Source organism: Tarenaya hassleriana, unplaced genomic scaffold (assembly GCF_000463585.1).
Source record: "Tarenaya hassleriana unplaced genomic scaffold, ASM46358v1 Cleome99, whole genome shotgun sequence".
Classification (NCBI taxonomy): domain Eukaryota; kingdom Viridiplantae; phylum Streptophyta; class Magnoliopsida; order Brassicales; family Cleomaceae; genus Tarenaya; species Tarenaya hassleriana.
The window spans coordinates 200,574-222,503 of record NW_010972326.1 but is presented as its reverse complement, the minus strand read 5'-3'; the positions used below and the strand labels follow the sequence as shown (position 1 = coordinate 222,503).

At 36.3% G+C, this 21,930-nt stretch overlaps 1 protein-coding gene across 1 annotated transcript; it reads right to left on the bottom strand.

Moving 5' to 3' along the window:
• Nucleotides 1-637: 637 nt before the first annotated feature.
• Nucleotides 638-3,065, bottom strand: LOC104804872 (3-ketoacyl-CoA synthase 6-like). The gene is made up of 2 exons (XM_010529235.1): nucleotides 1,932-3,065; nucleotides 638-1,296 (listed from the first exon to the last, which is right to left on the bottom strand). Exons 1-2 carry the CDS (start codon nucleotides 2,965-2,967, stop codon nucleotides 848-850), a joined length of 1,485 nt encoding a protein of 494 aa, XP_010527537.1. The 5' UTR covers nucleotides 2,968-3,065; the 3' UTR covers nucleotides 638-847.
• Nucleotides 3,066-21,930: the final 18,865 nt, after the last annotated feature.

Genomic DNA, 21,930 nt, shown 5'->3' with positions numbered 1-21,930 from the left:
GGGATAAATCTCGAGGCTGCTCATTTAAGATCGTGAGTGGGACTCTTAGTGTATCAAACGAGAAGGGGTTCGGAGAGAGGAAATATGCCTCTCTCACCAGACGGGACAACAAGATTATAGAGTACCTTGAACGTCTTACCGTCGTAATTCCAAAACTCGATTACGCTATAATCCGATACGTGTTTAATCGTTAATGGATTGGACCATCGGGATTAGAGAATTAGATTTTTGGGGCTAAACGATGATATTAAAAAAAAACAATTGCAAAAGTTAGCTATATATGGGGCAGCAAATTATGAGGACCAAGAGATGGGTTGGTTTTAGTAAAATTAGCAGAGAAAAAAATATTGATACAAAATGTTAATGAACGGACCACATGAATGGTCTCTTACCAACATTAAATTTGCTTGATACCTATATAGAAAAAAATTCGTAAAATTAAGTAACCCCTCATTATTGTGTGCCAACCCTATAGAGTCATCGCTCACATGCATCTATTTTTTCTAACCTTACACCATTCACCTTTTTATTCTTTTACACTTTCGTACATATGAACAGTGGGATTACTAAAAATAGTTACATAGTACGAAACATTTGTTTTCCAAATCCGACACAGAGTAAAATTATGTTTTGTTCGTATTAAGTACATGAAATGGCAGATCGAATATCCCCGATTAAAAAATTAAAAAAAAAAAAAAAGGTGTAAAAAGTGTATTATTGATACATCCAAATTATTACTGCTGCGCGAGGATTTCAAATACCGGTCTCTTACCGGAATTTCAGATCCCAAGTAAATAAACCGAATACAGTTAAATCTAAACCGGATCAAACCGTTGAGATTATTCTTTCAGAGCTTGACAATTTCAGGGATATAGACGGGGTAACGGTCGATGCAGTCTGTCCACGGACCATCCGTAAGCCCTTTGATCGTACGGTTACATTTCCAGACCACAGAATTACACTTGAAACCGCTACCAAACGCGATTTGCCAAACGCGATCGCCGTGTCTCATCCGACCCTTAGCCTCGATATAGCTGAGTTCGTACCAAAGGGAAGAGGAAGAAGTGTTTCCGAATCGGTGAAGTGTCATTCTTGAGGCCTCGACGTGTTCCGAAGAGAGCTGAAGATTCTTTTGAAGCTCGTCGATGACGGCTCTGCCTCCGGCATGGATGCAGAAGTGCTCGAAGGCAAGCCTGAAGTCCGGAATGTAAGGTTTCCATTTCGGATTGAATATTTTCCGACCGATTAGGGATAAAAGGAAAAGGATCTGCTCCGATGCCGGCAGAACCAGAGGACCTGTCCACATTAGTCCAACCAAATCAAATCCGAACTAAATCAAACTGAACTCAATCAGACCAAACTAAACTGAACTCAACACCTTTGATCCTTTGATTTTATGAGATACTTGGTTATCCTTTCTAAATTGGATCATGTCTAAATCAAATTCGGTGTTATTTTACTTCATTCTAAACTGTTATAATTTGGATTTCAACTGAACTTAGATTAACTTAGATTGGTTTTAACATGATTTATTTTTTTTATTGGTATTAATATGGAACCAAACTGAACCAAATCAAATTAAACCAAACCTTAATGTTGTGAGAATTTTTTGTTCTCCTATTAAATGAGATCATATCTAAATCAAATTTATTTCAGATTCATTCTAATACGAGTTGTGATAATTTGGACCCGAGATGAACTTAATTCAATTTTTAGTATTGGTATTAACACGACATATAGACGCAATTGAGTTAAACAAAACCGAATTAAACCAAATCAAACTCCTTTAGTTCTGTGAGAAACTTGGTTATCCAATTGAACCGAAACAAATCTTGTACCCAAAATAAACAAAGCCTGACCCATTTTTTCACCCACTCCTACTATTTAAATTGATTGTAAATTCCAAGGAAACCGATTGAATAAATATATACCTAGAGTGGTGATGTTAGACTTCAAGGCTTCACCGGCAATGGCCATGAGGTCTTTTGACAAGTTGATACCCACTTTCCCGTCCTTGTCCTCTTTCTCATACACGCAGCAGTAAGACTTGTCGTCCGCTCCCCGGTGCGTGCGGACCACGTGACAGAGCCTGTACTTTGCTCTCCACCTGTCAGTGCGGCGGTTAGAGAGGAGAATGGCGGCGGCGCCCATCCGGAAGAGACAGTTCGGGAGAAGCATCGCCCGGTCGTTGCCTTTGTAGTAATTCGGGGTTAAGATCTCTGTGCTAACGATCACGGCGTTGGAATTCGGATGAACTTGGAGCAAATCTCGAGCTAAATCTACGGATATCAAACCGGCGCTGCAACCCATCCCGGAAAGATTGAAACTTTTGATGTTACTCCTCAACTTGTACTTGTTGATCACCATAGCCGACAGAGATGGTGTCGGAGAAAACAAAGAGCAGTTCACTATAAGGATGTCGACGTCTCTAGGGTTCAAGCCAGTTTTCTTGAAGAGATCATCCATGGCGCTGAAAACCACCATCTGGGCTTCGCCTCTTGCAGCTTCCATCGTCGGAGGGATATAATGTATCGCCGGCGGCAAACACGTCTCTTCTCCCAGCCCCGACCGTTCAAGAATCCTCATCTGGAACTCAACGCTCTTGGGATTGTCCTTCAGAATCAATCTCGAGTGTTCCATGAACGTGGCGAAGGGGACACGGCACGTGAGGGGTGGTTTGTAGCAAGAGTAGTCGACAAGGTAAACGGTCCGAGGCTTGGACATGAAGTAGACGGTGGAGATGAAGATGACGAGGAAAACCGAACAGAGGGTTTGGACAAGGTCGAAGTGAAGAGAGTTCCAGAGACTGAGGATCTGTTCAGGACCCATACGAAGGAGTTCGACAACAATGGCGGCCATGATCGGAATGAGGAGAAGGCTCAGGAAGTGATTGACTAGGCATTGGTAACCTAATTTCACATACTTGAGCTTCACGGAACTAGAAAACTCTGGCAAAGTTGGAGGCATCTTCTCAAATGTATTTCCTCTCTCTCGCTTTTTTTTTATACAAAATATTTCTTCTTCTTTTTGATTATTTGTGGGAATGGAGAAAACGAAGAGAGGGATATAAGGACGAAGAAGAAAGAGGCAGATGAGAGGAATTAATGAAGGGACTAACGTCACTCAACGGTCTTGGTTCGCTTCGTATTTAATTTTCTTTTTAGCATTTTCATGTGAACTTTGTTTTTTTTTTCTTTAATTTCATTTCCTCTAATTTCATTAAATTTTTTCCTATTTTGCCTGGATTTCCAATAGTGACTAAACACAGCACATTCATAGAACAAACGATAAAGACTGTTCCCTTTGTTATTAATTTGATCTCCTCGACCATGATTTTTTTAAACAAAAGCCAACACGTGTTGTCATTCTGAACACATGTTTGTTGATCGAGATCAATTATATGCTCATTCAGTAGCAGACCTAGGAAAATGTATCATTGGGGACGATTTTATTTTTATTATAAATAAATATAATTTTATGGGGGTATTTTATAATTTTATTTAAAATTTTACAAAATTTATATAGAAAATAATTTTTTTAATGAGTTGAATGGGGCTCATATGCGCCATTATATGTAACCTCTATTGTGCCCATTTCACCATAAAATCACCACTATTTTCTTTCTTTTTCCCCTTTTTTGTCTCAAAGTATCTAATTTAAGACAAGGGACGAACGTCGGAGAATCAAACAGTAGTTATAAGATGTCTCACTTGGAAACTGCAAGCGGACATCAGGAGATGTGTATATATATCTCGTGAATAGAGATAAAACCATATGATATAAGGATACGCCGAATAAAGTCGAAATCTCTTCCGCTATGATTTTATTTGTACCTTTTTATTTATTTTTTCATTTCGTGGGTGCATATTCTAAAAACAAATGTACAAGTGAAGTGAACGAATGTTGCCAATAGAAATTCATTGTAAAAACAAATGCGGTTAATCTCTACAATATGTATACAACAGAGAACTGTCATGAATCAAGGGGTAATTTTTCATATAAGTGAGAATCAAACCATTAAAATTTTAGTGGTGTAGCTCTAAATAAGTGGGAAATTGAGAGTGTCTATAATTTAAGGTTATATACACACACACACACATATATATATAATTATATAGTTTTAGGTGAATAAAGTAACATAGTAAATTGAATACTTTTGGATTACATATTACAGATCACCAGTAAAATGTATCTTAATTAACTTAATTATGTCATACATGTGTTAACTTGGATTTGGTTTGTTGACCATTTTAGAATTCCTAGATTATGCATGCAAGCAAGGTGGTACTACTATATATTGTTTTACTAATTAATTTTATATTTACCTAACACTTCAACCTAAATGATCGAATGCTTAAACTGTAATAATTTGGGTTTATATACTCATATCAATTGTCTAGTTGCCTAATTAAGAATTACAATGTATTTCGAGAACATTAATAGCGTTTTTTGTTATAAGGTTGAAATTGAATTTTTTTTTACTACACCTACTCTTTCATTTGCTTCAAAGCTGTTTCAGTAGAGTCTAATCATAATCCATAGGCAGTAATGAATGGTTCTATATTGCATTTAATAGAGTAAATGGGGATAACCTAGGAGATTTAACTGAGTATCATCTCCAAATATTTTCATACATATATATATATATGTGTACATAATTTGCAATATGTAAATATTTCTCTAAATTACAAGCTCTTTTGCCCGTCATTCGAGGAATGCTAAAAAAAATCATTAGGAGATTCATGCAATGTGGTATCCAAGAATCCAAGAAAACACTCCTTAGAAACCGGTAAATGACCGCTAAATGAAGAAAAATTATGCAGAAAGAAAATGATATGACATCATATCAAACCCTGTTTAGATGCCGAACATGTAATAAAAAAACCAAAGGAAACAGAGCATAAGAAAAAGAAAACGTGGGAAAATTCATTTGATCTTATTATTTACGTATGCATCCGAATCACGATTGACATCAAACTCAATTCCAACAATGCACGAGTTGACAAGTATAACAAAATAATATATATTATATATTATATATATGTATGTATATGTATGCATGGTCTCACAAACGCGTAGTGATCATATGTTTAAAATTAAATAAATGGAGAGACGAACCAACCAGCGGCCAACTACCTTATTAAGACGTTTTACCAAAACTATATCCAAACCACAATCATCGGTCTCTCAAATTCTCCATCAAATTGTATGCATAAGTTGCTAAATCTTAACTATTTAACAGTTTCGTGTATATAAATAATGAGAATTTTGTCCAAATATTTTAGATCCGATTAATCTGGGGATATATCTAAAGTACCCTCTGACTGCTTTACGTACTTCTGCCAATACCCTCCAACATCAAAATTAAAAAAAAAAGAGTGCTACACAATTTAAAAGACATTTAGACCCTTATAAAAATCTAAAAAGACGAAAAAACCTTTTTCACAATTTAAAAAATTGAAAAAACAAAAAAGGTGGTTATTTCTCTCTCCTAAACTCACAATGCATCTCTCTTCTAGTTCTGAAAATCTTTCTCTCTCCTACCTCTTGATATATGTTCTTTCTCTCTCTTCCGAAATCGTTGAATCTTTACCCAAAATTTGGAAAAATCGAATCTCTCGTTATCTATTAAACTCTCATGCGATTCAAATAAGAAGTAACGTCGCAAACGAAAAAAAAGACTTCTACATCAGCCCAATACTCATCTTCATCGAATCTTCGAACGAGATCGAGAACCGAATACAAATTAATGAGTTAAACGATCATCGGGTAGGTTACTTCTTTTTTTTTCAAGTTTGCTAGATTTTGAAATTTTTTTATGTTGACTTTAAGTGTTGGCATGAGGATTTGATGGATAGAAATTTAGGGTTATGTTTTCGAATTTTTTTGGATTTCAAAATAAAATATTGGGATTGAAGTCAAATAATCGATTGTGATGTGAAATGGTTAAAATCGAGTTGATTTGAGTCACATGGATGTATGGATCGATATTTGGATGATGAATAATATGATAATTTGGATCACACTCATATAGGTGATAGAGTTCGATGTAATTTATGTCACATAATTATATGGTCACAAGGTGAAAAAGTCACATGTCACAGGCTTATTTAAGTTACATGGTAACAGGTTACAGAGTGATTTAGGTGGCATCGTCACAGGTCACATGATCGGTTTAGTCACATGGTCACAGTTCACAAGTGACATGGTCACAGGTCACAAGTGACATGGTCACAAGTCACAAGTGACATGGTTACAGTTCACAGGACAGTAGGTCACATGGTCACAGGTGACTTGGTTACATGGTCTTAGGTCACTTGGTCACAAGTTTCACGGTGACTTGGTAACATATGATCACATGGTACTATGTTAATTTGGTCACATGGTACCATGTTACACGGTCACATGAGATTTGGTCACATGGTCACATGTCACAAGTTACACAATCACATATATCATGTCACTCGGCCACACGGTACCATGTTCATTTGGTCACACATTACCATGTTCACTCGGTCACATGGTTCCATGTTCACTCGGTCACATGGTACCATGTTCACTCGGTCACATGGTACCATGTTCACTCGGTCACATGGAACCATGTTCACTCGATCACATGGTACCATGTCACTCGGTCACATGGTACCATATCACATGGTCATATGGTGACATGATCCAGAATGCTGACATATTTTGTTTTTGTAGCACATTGAGGAGATAATATATGAAGTGCTCCAAGTTTATAACTGCCAATAAGGTAGCGGAAAAATTCCACTTGAGTATGCAAGAACAACATTAAAGTGGATTTCAATTGAGAAGGTGCTCCAAGTTTATGATTGTCAATCGAGACTAAAGGAAAATGTGGAAAAGGTAGTTCAGAAGTTAAGTCATCTCATTCCCGCGGTTTGTCTCCTTGCAACCGCCATATTTGTCAATGGAAGTGTTGAGAAGTAGAATAAAAAACTTATTTATGTTATGAACTTATTTTTTTTTGTTATGACCTTTTGTTTGTTTATTATAAATCTACAGAATTTTATGTTATGATATTATGTTTTATGTTTATTTTATATCTGAACATATGGGATGAAAAATATTGGAAGGTACAAATTTTAGGTTGAAAAATTTTGGAGGGAAAAAAATTTGGGTTGGAAAATTTTGGAGGAAAAAAAATTTGGGTTAAAAAATATTGGATGCTAAAAAATATGGGTTGAAAATATTGGGTCCCACCAAAATCAGGGAAGAATTGTCAACCGTAACTTTTTTGTACACTTGGATTACACTGGGTCCCACCAGAAATATTACTGTTCAAACTGGGACCCACAATATTTCAGTCACAATGGGTCACAATTGGTCACAGTTGGTCACAAGGGTCGATTTAGTGGATTCTTTCAAATGAATCGATCTGATTGTCATCATATCTTCCATATGCACCATTTTGAACTATATTTAACTATAATAATTGAGTTATTCAAATTTTGTGTGCATAAGTAGTTCTCACAAATGTGATACATTAGTGTTCATAGTCTTTTATGAAGAATTTTGACAATTTTGGTCTTTTTACATTACAAACTCGTTTTAATGTTTTGTAATTTTGTCATCAACATAATATTTGTGTTCCTTATACCTTATAATAATAGACCAAAGCTTGAAAAGTACGTTTCCACATGTATTTACCTTCATCACTTGGTCACAGGTCACATCCGGTCACAATATCCACATAGTGTAAAATTGCACATTGGTCACATTGGTCACATGCTGGTCACATGGGACCCAACCACTACTCATATGAGATAAATTATTTACTGTTTTTTAATATGTAGAATAGAACCAAAGTATTATAATGCATTATTTTAATACATTATTATACAAAGGTCTTAATGTTTTAGTGTACAGATATAATATAACATTATTATACAATTTATATTTCTTTATTCATTCAAAAATAGGGTTTCTCTCAAACTTTGTTGATGTTGATATTCCTGTTGCGACATGGATCCCCTTTCGGACTTCACTAGGACCTGAAAAGCGGTTTTGTTTAGGTCTTCCACTTTTTCGTTTGTCTTCCAATTTCTTTGTACCCCTCATAGCTTTACTTGATTCTGATACGGGTTTGTAACTATGCAAGAGATTGTATTTTATTACACTCCAACATTTCGAATTTAAAATCAATGTCGTACGCAACTTCCAATTACAGCCGGATCTAGTAACTTCCAACACTCTTTGGTTTTTCATCACATTTCCTTCATATTCTCCATTCTTATTCACTATCCATTTACCATCATACAAAAAATATACAATTGTCGATCTCTCATCTTGTCCGTCTATAATAGTTATAGAAAACATAAATACAAAATGCATATCAATTCGACTATTCTGGACACAGTGACCATGTGACCATATGAATATAGTATCATGTGACCATTATTAACATTCCTCACTATTCTTGACTATGTGATCATATGAACATAGTACCATGTGATAATTATTATCATTCGACCATTTAATTTAAACTCATGTGACCATTATTATCAATCCGACTATTATGGAGATCATTTGATCGTGTGACCATGTGAACCTGGTACCATGTGACCATGTGAATCTGGTACCATCCAAATCAGATCTATGACAATAACATATAACAAATGACAAAACTTCACAAACATCACCAAGTAGAAGAAAAAAAGTAGAAAAATACCATTATTCATCAAAATAACACCCACAACCATCAATGTGTATGAAAAACAATAAGATTTTCGCAATTGATTATTTATTTCCAACTCTTCACTAATTTTTCACTGATTTTGTTTTGATTTCGAGCGATTTTGATGAAAAAATCAGAAGAGAGAGAAAGTGCAGGAGAGAGAGTGGCCAAATTCGATGAGAGAGACTGGTAGGAAAGAGAAACTCAAAAAAAGAGGAGAGAGAAACCGAAAAGGTGAGGAGAGAAAAAAACCCTACATTTTAGGAGGGATATTTTTTATTAAAAAAATTATACAATATAATATATTAAGGGTATTTTAGTCATTATGTATTGAAGAGGGTATAATAGAAGTTGTAATTATTTTTTTATAGGAGAAGGGTATGAGTGGATGTTGATTTAGCACATTGAAGGTATATTAGAAGTTGCTCCGATTAATCTCTTACCTATATTTGCATATATTTGGTTTATAATTTTATTGTAGTGGCCAAAACAATCGTACTTTTCGTTGAGAATTAATCTTTGTATGAACTAATAGGATAAATACTTCATTTTAGAAAATATAGAAATGCACTTTGAATATTTAATTTTAGATCCGATACCGCTACATAATGATAGATCTATCCCCACACACCAACATGGGACAATTCATCCATGTACCCCCTACCCAGAAGCTCGTCAGGAACCGCTCATTGTCCATGCCTTTTGCACCGGCGATCACTCTCCACCTTCCTATGGTATCTTAGGCTGTCACACTATATTTCTTATGTTTTTTAAATATTTAGAGCTCTTTTAGCCTGTTTTTAACATGGAAGTTTCTTTTTCTTTTTGGTAAATAACATGGAAGTTTCTTGCACTTTATGACTGGTGATTTTTAAACCTCACAATAATATGGCGTGCCATTCTTTTATTTCATTTCTATCTATAACCCAGAAAAGGAATAAATTAAGTTGCCAAAATTTCCAAAGCATTTATATATTCGCCCGAAGAACATTGTAGAATGTCCTGCATGGTTGACTAAATCGAGGTTTATATATACATTGACCAAAAAAGTTCTTTAACGTTCCATTTTTTCGAATAATTTCTGTATCTTCACGAAATAAATGGATCAAATTGAGTGGAAAACAATTGTAATAAGATTATTGAATAAAAGCAAAAAAAAAAATCAGTCTTTACTTTTAAAAATAAGGTCTTATTGTATCGTTAGAACACTTTACTTTAATCTACACTAACTTTGTAAAAATAATTTCAACAAAAAAACTTTGTGAAAATAATAAATTTTTTGAAAGAGTTTTTTTTGGGTAATAGGATATCTTGGACCAAGATTCAAATTAATCTCGAGAACGAAAATTAACCATGTGATTTGGATTATACACATTTTCCCTAAACTTGATATTCGAACTCGGCACGAGACATGTTTTCGAAAGAATTGGTCATTCTACCTCCAAATTTTGTAAAAATTTACATTCGATCATACCCTTATTTGTTTATTTTATTCGTATGTGTTTATGTTCATCGCATTTTCTCCGAATATTTTTTCTCCACTGTCCACAACAATCATATGATTATATCATTAATTAAAATGTGTTGGAATAGAAGCCTGGACATACATATATATATATATATATATATATATATATATGAGATATAGTCATAATATATCTTTCTTACGGTAAAAAATGCCAAATTTCTCTAGTGATCAAAAGGTTATATTTATATATAACTCGAATGGGATCCACAAATCTCAATAAGAGCGCTAATTGCAATGCAGCGACGCAAAATTTCATATAAATTTACGGAACTTGTTTTGTCTTGATTTGTTTTGTGAACGATTTTGTCTTAAATTATATGTACATATAAGCAGATGGATTTTATGGCTGTAAAGTCTGTCTTTTTCATAAATTCAGAAACACAATAAGCAAAACGGATAAAAAACAATTTTAAGTTCTATATAAATCCGATCCATAATAAATTTCTCGTGTGATAATGATATATGAAACTACTCCGACGGTGAGGTTTTAAATTGCCTAGTGACATTTGTCAGGATTAGAAACATGCCACGTGGCGACAGTGTACTTCCCACCTATCTCAATTTATTCTCTTTTAATATTTGATTCTCACCTCGTCATCTTGTTGATTTGACGCTGACGTCACTGTCCGATCCTTTGTATTTTCTATATCTTTCTACATAATATTTTAATAGCTCTCAATTATATTTCGTCACTCAAGAATGGCCATATAATAAATAGCATGATTAGTTTTTGGAATGGACCGTTAAGTGGAACGCTCACATTTAAAATAAACTTTTTTCAAATTTTATCACAAAAAAAACTTTCTATATTCGATTCTGTATTTCTGCTGCTTTACATGATATATACGTATTTGAAAAATGCCATTCCGTTGTTATGCAAGATATACTAACCAAGCCAACATTACATACATATAGGGCTGTCAATTGAATCGATCTGAGTCCGCATTCGACCCACGGATTTCAGACACAAACTCGGATCGATTCGATTTTTTTTCAAACCTATATAACTAAATTCGAAGTCCGACCCTATAAATTTCGGATTCGGATCGGACCGAACAAACCCGATCAATTCTTTTGTAATTTTATTTTTTTTAATTATTTTTTTTGAAAAAAATATGAGACTTTCGGACCGTTCTGAATCATTTCGAAGCCCGAAATGAGTACGGTTCAAAAGCCCGATTTTTTCGGACAAAAAAACTAAAATCCAAAATTCGATATTTTTCGGGTGACCTCGAGTCAGGATTCGGTGGTGATGTTGTGTTGTCGTCGAACATTACTTGGCGGAGAACAAGCAGAGAAATCACATCAAAGGTTGAAGCTTCTAGAAAAGAAGGCAAGTCTTGTACGAAGAAGAAGAGATGATTAGGTTAAGTTCTCTAATTATTGATTTGGGCTTGGGCTTCATATAAGAAATGAGTATTGCGCTTGAACAGAAATGTATTTGATCCACTATATTAAGAATAGATTAGACTAGAGAACAATGAAGATATTGTAAGAGAAAGATAGAAACATATATAGCATATATATATATATAAAGTATTTTTTGGTGATTGAAAATATCTAAATAACATTTGTTTTGTAGTTTAACATATAAATCAATATAAATTATTTCAAAATGTAAAATAAAGATTAAAGTTGGCTTTAACCTATAATTGGACGTTTTTATAGTCTTCATTGAGCAGTAAATTTACACTCCCTACCTTGTTAATGTATTGATTTATTCGAGTTAGAGCATTTTCTATAAGATCCATGTATATCCCGCTTTCAATTCTTAACACATATTGAATCTAATATTCAGGATAATTTGTATATACAATTACATATATTTCATACAACTTGATCATCTATTGAAAAATATGATCAAATATAAAATAAATAACATGATCAACAATACAAAATAATTAACATCAATATAAAGTATAAAAAATATAATGCATAAGAAATACTCTATTGCATCAGATAACCCTTAAATATGAAGGAAGATATCCTCCTTTTATTAATAATTAAGAGTGAATATATATGTTATAAATCTAAACTAACTATTGCTAAAATGAGAGTTTGAAGTACTGAATGTTAACAAATGATAGGGTCATACTTTCATCTCGGTTTAATTTTACATTAAAACTTTGATCCAATGATTATCAAATAAAATATATGATGTATAAAAAACTTTTTAACTATAGGTAAATAATATTACAATTGTACAACTCAAACTATAAACCACATATATATCAACTTACAATTTACATTATTTAAATGGTCATCCCTTTATATAAAATTCAAATAAGTATAACAATTCTCCAATTCAACGACATATATTACATTATTCAAGTGAATATTAAAATTGTCCATTCCTTAACACTACCGAAGTTATGATTCATGTGAGACCAAGTAGATTTACCATTAAGATAGGTGATAAGACCGTGAAATTTAGTATAGACCAAAATCTCAAGCAATCATCTTTAGTTGAATATGCATATTTTATCGACGTCTTCGAGGTTTTAACCGAGACGGTAATTGACCAATTTCGGAATAGAGACCCCTTGGAAATCACTCTTTTGTTGTAGAAAAACATCTAGAACTGATCTGGACTAGCCCAAAACTGATCCGGACCGAATCAGTGTAGAAAAAACATAGGTCTGAGTCAGGTCGCGATCCGGAGAGCCTATAAAACTGATCAACACCAGATCCCAAGTAATCCAGTCTGACCTAGTTCACTGAAAATGCCCGATTTCGCTATTTTGAAGCCACGTATGGGAAGAGAGGCTTATGGGAGGCGCCTAAGGTTAGAAAAGAAGGGGAGAAACATCTTAGGTGAGCTAGATAGACCTTGGTGAAAGAAAGATAGGAGTTTGCGGGTTTCCAAAAGAAGAAGGACGCAGTTTTGAAGTCGGAACGTGAAGATGCCATTGGATATCGACATGAGATTTTCTTCTCCCTTCTCCTTTCTTGTTTCTAGTTATTTTCTATGTTTTTCCATGAAATATGAGTAAATCTACCATTGTAGGTTAGGAATTCGTTTGTATTTGGATATGTTTGAACCTATTTCTTGATCAAGAACAGTATGTACATTTGCGTCTTCATCCATGTCAAAGACAATGAAGTCCACCGGTATGTAGAAGTTTTCGACCTTCAATGGCATGTCTTTGAGTATCCTAATTAGATACTTAATGGATTGATTAGCTAGCTGAAATGGAAGAAGACTGACACTAGTTCCTAAATCACATAGCACACGATCAATCAAAACATTGATACAGGGATTGAAAAACAACCTAGATAGGCTCGTTTAAGCGATTATGCTGGATGAGAGCACTACATTCGACTATCAGTGCTATAGTCTCTTTTTTAAGACCCTCTTATTTGTCAGGATATCTTTCAGAAACTTCGTGTATAACGGAATCTGAAAAATTGCTTCAGTGATCGACATCATGACTTCAAACTTCTTCAGCATTACAACAAACTTAGCAAATTGATTGTCTTCGCTATGCTTCCTCAATCGTGATGGGAATGGTACCAGAGGTGATCTTGGAGGAGGAGGTACGTAGGTTGGTTCAGGTTCGTTGTTAGAAGCTGCGATAGCTTTAGTTCTTGAACTTTCACCTCATTTGATCATCAATGGAGTGGTATTTTCAATCTGCTTGTCTCTCCTCAATGCAATTGCATTGCAGTGTTCATGGGGATTAGCTCCAGGTTTCCCCGAAAGAGACACATATGGTCTGTGAACTGTAGACGCCAATTGAAAAACTTGATTGTCAACGAGTTTAAGATGAGCATGTATCCCATCAATCTAAGACTGAAGACTGTTCACGTGCTTCTCTTGATCGAATAGCTTTCTGTCTTTTTAAGAGTTAAGCGAGTATAGACTTGATATCTGAGTCGACTTTGTAGAGCTCTTGTATGTCTGCCTGGAAGGTCTAAAGCCTGAATTCTGAGTAGGTGCTTTGGGCTAAAAAAGCTAAACCCGGAGGAATCTTCTTATTCGGATTAGTAGCTGGCCTAAAATTGTTCTTTGGAGAATTCAGAGTGTTGCCCATCTTGTAAGAGAACTTAGGATAATTTCTCCAGCCTAGGTTTTAGGTATTCGAATATTGATCATTGGTAACATAATTTAAGTCCTCCACACTCTCTTCGATAGCAAGCATTCCTAGCTCATCATGTGAACATGTTGGAGTATGTGTAGTCGAGACCAAATTCGCATTGACAAATTGAGATTTCAAAGGTTCCAACTCTTTGAAGACCAGTTTAGCTTAGTGTAACTGTCATTTCTCGACATTTCCTTGATGTTCCCAAGAGGAACATCTTCTTCCCGTGCCATCTGGTCTATATGTTGCTCTAACTTAGTGAATAACTTGTTCTGAATACTATCACCAAAAGCAGTGGGAATCAGGGTTTTGGTATCTATATGTAGTCTTCTGAAGAAGGTGTTGACTAGATAATTCTTGTCAAATCCATGGTGGAGACACGATATATCCCTTGTATCTTTTCCATAATCATGTAGATTTAGCACTGATTTTCCTTAAATGAATATATGTGCTCAGAGCTACTTGTGTTTGGTAGGTTGGGAAGAATTGCAACATAAACTTTTCTTCTAGATGAGCCCAAGTGTGAATAGAGTCAGGTTCTAGTCATATAGCCTAGAGTAGCATCCATGAGTATCCAAGGGAATTAGATTAATCAGACAAAATCTTTAGTCACTTTCTAGATCTTTTTTATTGAACGACACATCATATTGAAACACGTAAGATATACGTTTGGTCCTCATTTGGCTTACTCTGCAAAGCCTTGCGGGTCAACATCTTAATAATATATGGGATAAGATCGAATGAATCATGTGGATCACTGCCATCTGTATTCCAACCAGCAGTTGGTGTACTTCGGTGCATTATAATGTGCAAAAGTGGATTTGTTGTTGTTCTTTCGATCTCAGGGTCTAGAGGTATTAGGTCTAACATCTCGACACTCCTGATCATGCACGCGCACAAGATGAAAAACAACAAGTAAAGAAAAAATGTGAGATGGTATTTTAGAAAAGAGAATGAGAAAAATAGACTCAAACTAAATATGAAATAATCCTTTTGTCTAAACTGTCACCGACAACGGGGTAAAAAAATGGATGTCGATCTAAGTGTGACCTAATCTAGCTTTAATTTTTACCTAGATGAAAATACCGCAAGTGTAAAGATCGTGTATAGCAACTAGGGTTGAAGACGAGGAACAAAGTAAACAATCGAATCAAATCTTATTCATTACTCGATGTAGATGAAAATATGAGTAGTGTGAACAAAGCGAACGTGCAAGAAATAAAAAAACAAAATTAAATAACGATAAACTATCAATAAACAAAACACCGCAGGTTAAACGATTGTTTTACATGCAAGAGTTTTCTTTAAAAATGAAGAATATGTGAATTCTAAATCAAATTCAATCCGAACCAAATTGATTCGTTTTGATTCGTTTCAAGAGGAATTCGATTCTGATCAATTCATTTAGATTCAAATCAAATCGATTTGATTCATTTCAAGTCGAATTCAATTCGAATCGGTTTGGATCGAATCGGTTTATTTTGATTTGTTTTGATCCAATTTGATAGGAATCAATTCGTTTTGATTCGGATCGAATTGACACATTTGATTTGTTTCGATCTGAATTCGATTTTTATTATAAAATTCTCATTTTTAATAAAAAATTTGCTTTTTCGATTATTTTTACATTGGTATGGGTTCAATTTTTATTTTAAAATAAATTTTGTACATTCGATTTTATATCGAATTTGAATATATGTTATTTGATTCGAATTAATTCGATTTTAATTTTAATATATATATTTAGACTCTATTTATAAGTAAACTGTTAATATTTTATTCAATCAAAACTAATTCATAGCTAAGAAATAAAATGTTTGATAGGTCATTTGGATTAGCGCATTTAACACATAAAATAATTTTGACTAAAAAATATAATTTAAATACAAAAATAATTGGGTTGGGTTGGATTAACTTATCTAAACCAACTCAACTTGACATTTATACCTACGTAAATATTTATCTCTTGACGCAATACTTGTTTTACTTACTGAGTTAGTTTAATTGTAATTTTATATCTCTATGCGAATAAAAATCTTGATTTCATTCAATCAAGTGATCGACAAGATCAAAATCATTAAACACAACTAAACAAACCGAATCAAATAAATAATAATATAAAGTCTGGAGTTAAGTAATGAAAATCTTTGCATAGCAAATCTCTAACCCATAGTTATGAAACTACTTCCTAAACATTGAGACAAATGAGTTCATATCAATAACACAAAACTTAATAAAATAAAACAAATAAGATACGTTTATTCGATCTCTCGTCTTCGTGATCTTCGTCTTCTACTATGATCTCTCGTTTCCTGATAATCTTCCCGTTTTCTCTGAATTCTCCTCTGAAAGCGTGCTCTCAAAGTTGGAATGAATGATGGAATGAATGATGATCCTCCAGGATTCTTTTTATGACTGCTATATCCGTTTTGCTCCTTTCCTACGGATTTGGAAAGTTTTCGCCTTATACTCCAACGATTCATCGTTCGTTGCACATGTCAATCGATCGTTTGCATGTTTTGTCAAATTCTTCTCGACGATTGATCGTTAATTAGCTCTGATCCGAAAATCGTCGTCTTCTTACTCTAACTCCAATTTCCTATTGAGAAAGTCAAAACCGAAGCTAAACACGTTCATAAATGTCTATTAATGTATCAAAACAAGTGAAATATGCTAGATATCGTCGTCATCTTTCTCTTATAAACGTTAAACCAAAAATAACCAACAAAATCCATGGCAAAATGTGTGTTATCACTATCCCTTTCTCATCAACCAATGGTCAACAACAACAATCGACCATGAGATGACCCATCTGATTCAGACCACATCCGCCCAACGCCATGCTTGTTAAGGTTGAGTTTTTCCGTTCACCCCACGACTCGACGAGTCGCGAATTCAATTCGGTCCTCAAGAGCCTTGAGGACGAGACAACCTCCTGCCCTCGAACTCTGATGAGTGCGACCTAAACTCGGTTACCTGTTTGGAGCCTCTGATGACGAGCTTGGTTTGTCTCGGCCTCTTCTCGAGGCTACATATGTTGAGGAGAAGAATGTGTTAAGGATGAAGACGTGGCCAAGTTTGGATGAGTATCGTTGGACTCCTCCGTCGACAGGTTCTTGGAGTTCGATGATGTGATTCTGAGTTATGACTTGTTCGATCTGACGGTTAATGATGGTTACAGCGTAGACTACGTGTCGTTGGATGACTTGTTTGAATATTTCGATGTGTTTTGGCATCTGTCTGGTGTTTAGAGATAGCACACCGTGTCCCCCAAGTAATCTGTGGTTGAACTGCATGTCGCGTTTTTAGAAGACAAAACGACATCAGATTGTGTAGGTTTTAGTGGACCAGATCATATGCATAGGAACCTCCTTTGTTCACATTTGTTCTTTCTTAAACTTCGACAATATATGCGGTACAACAACCATATAAACATAGTAAGCAATTTCATTAAATAAATAAATTTATATGAATTAAATTTCGATCGAAGCAAAGTTTGTGTAATCAGATTGTCTACTATAGAGTCTTGTATAAGCGTGTTTTAATAGTTGTCCCATTATGGCATGCTTCTTTAATTTAAGGAAAAACTTCTAAAAATTTCTAAACTTGCGATTTGGTGGAAAAATATTTTTTTTATACTTTTCAATGTGTCTAATTATTCCTAAACTTGAAAAAAAAATGACTTAATAATTTCTAAAGTTGTTTAAAAGTGTTATATTGATCCTTAACATAAGTTGATCAAAATAATACTGTTATAAAATCATACGTGGTGATTACATGTTAAGATATGTAAGAATCTGTAGTATATATGCAGAACCAAATTTAATAAACCCGGTTTAATAAAATCGGTCCGAGATAATAATAAATCCGGTACGATAAAAACCCAACTCTCTCCTCTCTCATCGACAATGTATTCGTCCGTGAATTATTCTTCGAATCCCATGTGAAAAACTGAAATCACAGAGAATCTTATAGTATTTATAACTAGTGATAGCAAAATCAAAATCTGTCTTTTTCTAATTATAAAATCGGAATTTGTTAAACCAAGTTTATTAAATCCCATTCTGCATATATAGTATAAAATTCTAACATGTCTTGATATCTCACGTACCACGTAGGATTTTATAACAGAATTATTTTGGTCAATTTATATTAAGGATCAATATGACACTTTTAAACAACTTTATGAATTATTAAGTCATTTTTTTGTAACGACCCAAAATCCGGTATTTCGGATATCGTTGAACCGTCACTTGGGTTATAAAAAAAAATCCGATTTATTCTAAAATCAACCATCAAAATCAGACTCTACAGCGGAAGTCTAAAACAATGAATTTCAATAACTTAAGTCTGAATATTAATTTCATGAATAAATTGAATAAAGAAAATAGAAATTCTAAATCTTCGTCTTTTTGGCAAACTACCGAATCCACCCAAAATAATCTGTTTCACCTTTCACCTGTAGAGAAAAAGGAAGGGGTGAGCTACGCGAATAGCTCAGTAAGGTTGCAAGACTATAAACCTCGCCTCCGTACCCAGAATAGACAATCAAATAGAAAACAAATTCAATCAACATTCAACTCAAACAAAACTCAATCTATCGATTCACGTTCTTCTCCTAACTTTTCTTTGTTCGATTCTTTAAAACGAGTCCAGACTCTGGGACCATTCAGTATCCCTCAGACTTAGCTTAAAACCCTTTTCATAAAACAAAACTTAAAAAATATCGTTGTAACCCTCTACGGATCGCTGTTGTAGTCGGGGTTACCAAAAACAACCAATAGTAATAACCCTCTACGGATCGCCGCCGTAGTCGGGGTTTCCACTCCACATGGATCGCTGCCATGCCCGGGTCGTTATGCCATCACATACGGATCGCCGCCGTACCGGCCTCAAAACTCAACCAATAGTCATAACCCTCTATGGATCGCCGCCGTAGTCGGGGTTATAACTCCACATGGATCGTAGCCATACCCGGGTTGTTATCATACCATCACATACGGATCGTCGTCGTACCATGGTCTCAAAACTCACTTTTTAAAATATTTTTTTTAGCACAGTCTGAGGTCACATCATAATCCCTAACTCAATTCTTTACTGTAATACCCCAAAACCCGATCCGAATATTTAATTAGTTAGAAATGAATAATTAAATAGAAATGTCACGAAATCACCAAAAGTGAATAGAACAATGCCAGAGAGAGGCACGAGGATCTTACGTGCGGGAAGAATCAAAAGAAGGAATGAAGAAAACGAAAAAGGAGAAAAAGAAAAAAAACAGGGTTGGTCCGCCGGACCAGGAATGGTCTGCGGCGGACCAACCACTCCGACGGACTCGGACTGGACAGTGCGGACTGGGAAAAATTCGAAAAAAATAGGAGTGTGTCCGGTTCGGCGGACCAGGAGGTTGGTCCGGCGGACCGGGACTCAACAGAAACGCAAGTTGTCAACTTGCGGTCTTGGGACGCGAACCTCGCCGGATTTCGGGACCTACCTGCCGTGCTGCCGCCTCCCACGCCTCGAGAATGTTGCAGGCTCGCCCATGGGCTTGGGCTTGAGCCCATATGTTCTCTCTCTCGCACCATAAACGCCTCCAAACTCTGGCACTTAGCCATTTGCGGACAGAAACAGAGGAAGAAGAAAATCGGGAGAAAGGGAGAGAAAGGGGACGAACCAGTGCAAGGGGAGCTTGGCGAGACCAAGAGGGACGTGCCCAGACGTGTCCCGAAGCTTCTCCCGTCAGGTGGAGCCACGAGGAACGCACACAAGCTCGGACAAACACAAGAACAAGGTGAGTGGCTTGAGTTGGGCTTGTGAGATCTCATTTTCAATGTGTGATGGTGCAAATCGAGATTTCTTTCCATGTTTGAGGTTTAGAACATGTCTAGGGATGTAAAACTATGTGTTAATAACATTTGGAAGCAACCCTAGATCGAAACGGATGAGAAAAATCGAAACAGAACCGGAAATCGCGAAGAAGAAAACAGGTCCCAGTCCCGGTCTGCCGGACCAGCCGTTGGTCAGCTCCGGACCGAGACTGGGATAGACTAACGTTACCCAGCTGAACCAGGAGAAAAGAAGGTGGACCGAGAGAAGAAGTGGTCTGGTCCGGGCGGACCAGACGTATTCCGATACGCGAACAGTCCGCCTGACCAGAAGAGAGTCGGACCAGACCAAGAGAAAACACGTTCTGGTCCTCCGGACCAGACGTACTCCGAGAAGTCTCACACCGCCTGACCAAGGAACCAGACAGAGAGAGAGGAAGAACAAGCTGGTCCGGGGCTGACCAATCCTGGTCCGCCGAACCAGGCTTGTTTTCTCTCTCGGACCGACGGACCAAAAGACGAGGCGGACCAGGGGAGAAAGAGAACTGGTCCGGCTGACCAGAGCTTGGTCCGCCGGACCAGGCTCAGAGAAAAATGGGAAAACTTCAATTTCGACCGGGAAAAAGGAAACGGCCAACGGGGTTGGCCCGGGTGTTGGTTGTGATGCTCTAGGATGATCCGTGATATGACATTTTGACTTTGTATTGATTCATTGATTTATGAATGCATTACTTTTCCCGTTATATGATTAGCATGTTTGTTATATTACGGTAAATATCCTTGAATCATTGCAGATGATTCTAAATTCCCTGGTCAGTTATCATTGTGGGAACAATGATGAATTAAGACCAGCATGATGTGTGATAGATGATTATGATCATATGCATTAGATGCAAATCACAATCATGGGTTCTCGTTTGGAACGAGTTACTGGATGACCCGCATGAGATTGTCACATGGACATGAGTCATGACTTGAATCTCATACAGCGGTTCGTTATTGGATCCTCAGACCTGAGATGTCTAGAGTATCTGATATGAGGAGTGACGTGTCTTGACTGCGTCAAACGTCGTCTTTAACCGGATGATCATAACGGCGTTGCTCAGATACGTTCACGAATCATATGCAGATAGTAGACATGCAATACGAGACTTGTCACCTCCTACGCAGGAGAGATGTCGCTGGGCCCCTCGTGGAAATCGGACTGTGAAAATGCGTGGCCACGCTATAGATGAATGTACATCTATTTTATCAGTCGGTTTGCCTAGACGAGTAAGCGGTTGAACTTGAAGGGTGACTCATACCATGCCCTTGTTCAACATACGACATCGTGAGACAAAGGATCAGAACTCGAACTAATGCTGGCTTTGTTAGATCACCTCTAACTCTATTCTAGGTGGGTGGTCATGGCGTCTTGCTAGAGACTAACCATGACTTGTGGTTCGGGAAAGGTTCCCGAAGCCACTGCCACTTCGAATGGGCCTACAGGGTCACACACCATTAGGGATGGATCACACGTGAAGAGAACAACGCGAGAAAAGAGCGACGGAGCGATCTGGAAGAGTTCCAGATGGGAACGTTCGTTCCGCTGAGGAACGGACGGACCGTTCCGCAAGCACCAGACCGTCCGGTCCAGAGGTGCAGACCGTCCGTTCCACGTAGAAATATGGACCGTCCGTTCTGCGTAGAAAGTCAGAACGTCCGTTCCAGGTATGGAACGAACGGTCCGACTTACGTGACAGTTATCGGTTTCTCGCGTTTTAGGGTTTTGGGCAATTCTAATTAAGTGATTGA

Excerpts from the sequence above, each read along its gene's own strand:
- LOC104804872 (XM_010529235.1), bottom strand. The coding sequence starts at position 2,967 with ATGCCTCCAACTTTGCCAGAGTTTTCTAGTTCCGTGAAGCTCAAGTAT. Across the intron at positions 1,297-1,931 it reads GTCTAACATCACCACTCTAG|GTCCTCTGGTTCTGCCGGCA; the intron begins GTATATATTTAT and ends TAATGTGGACAG.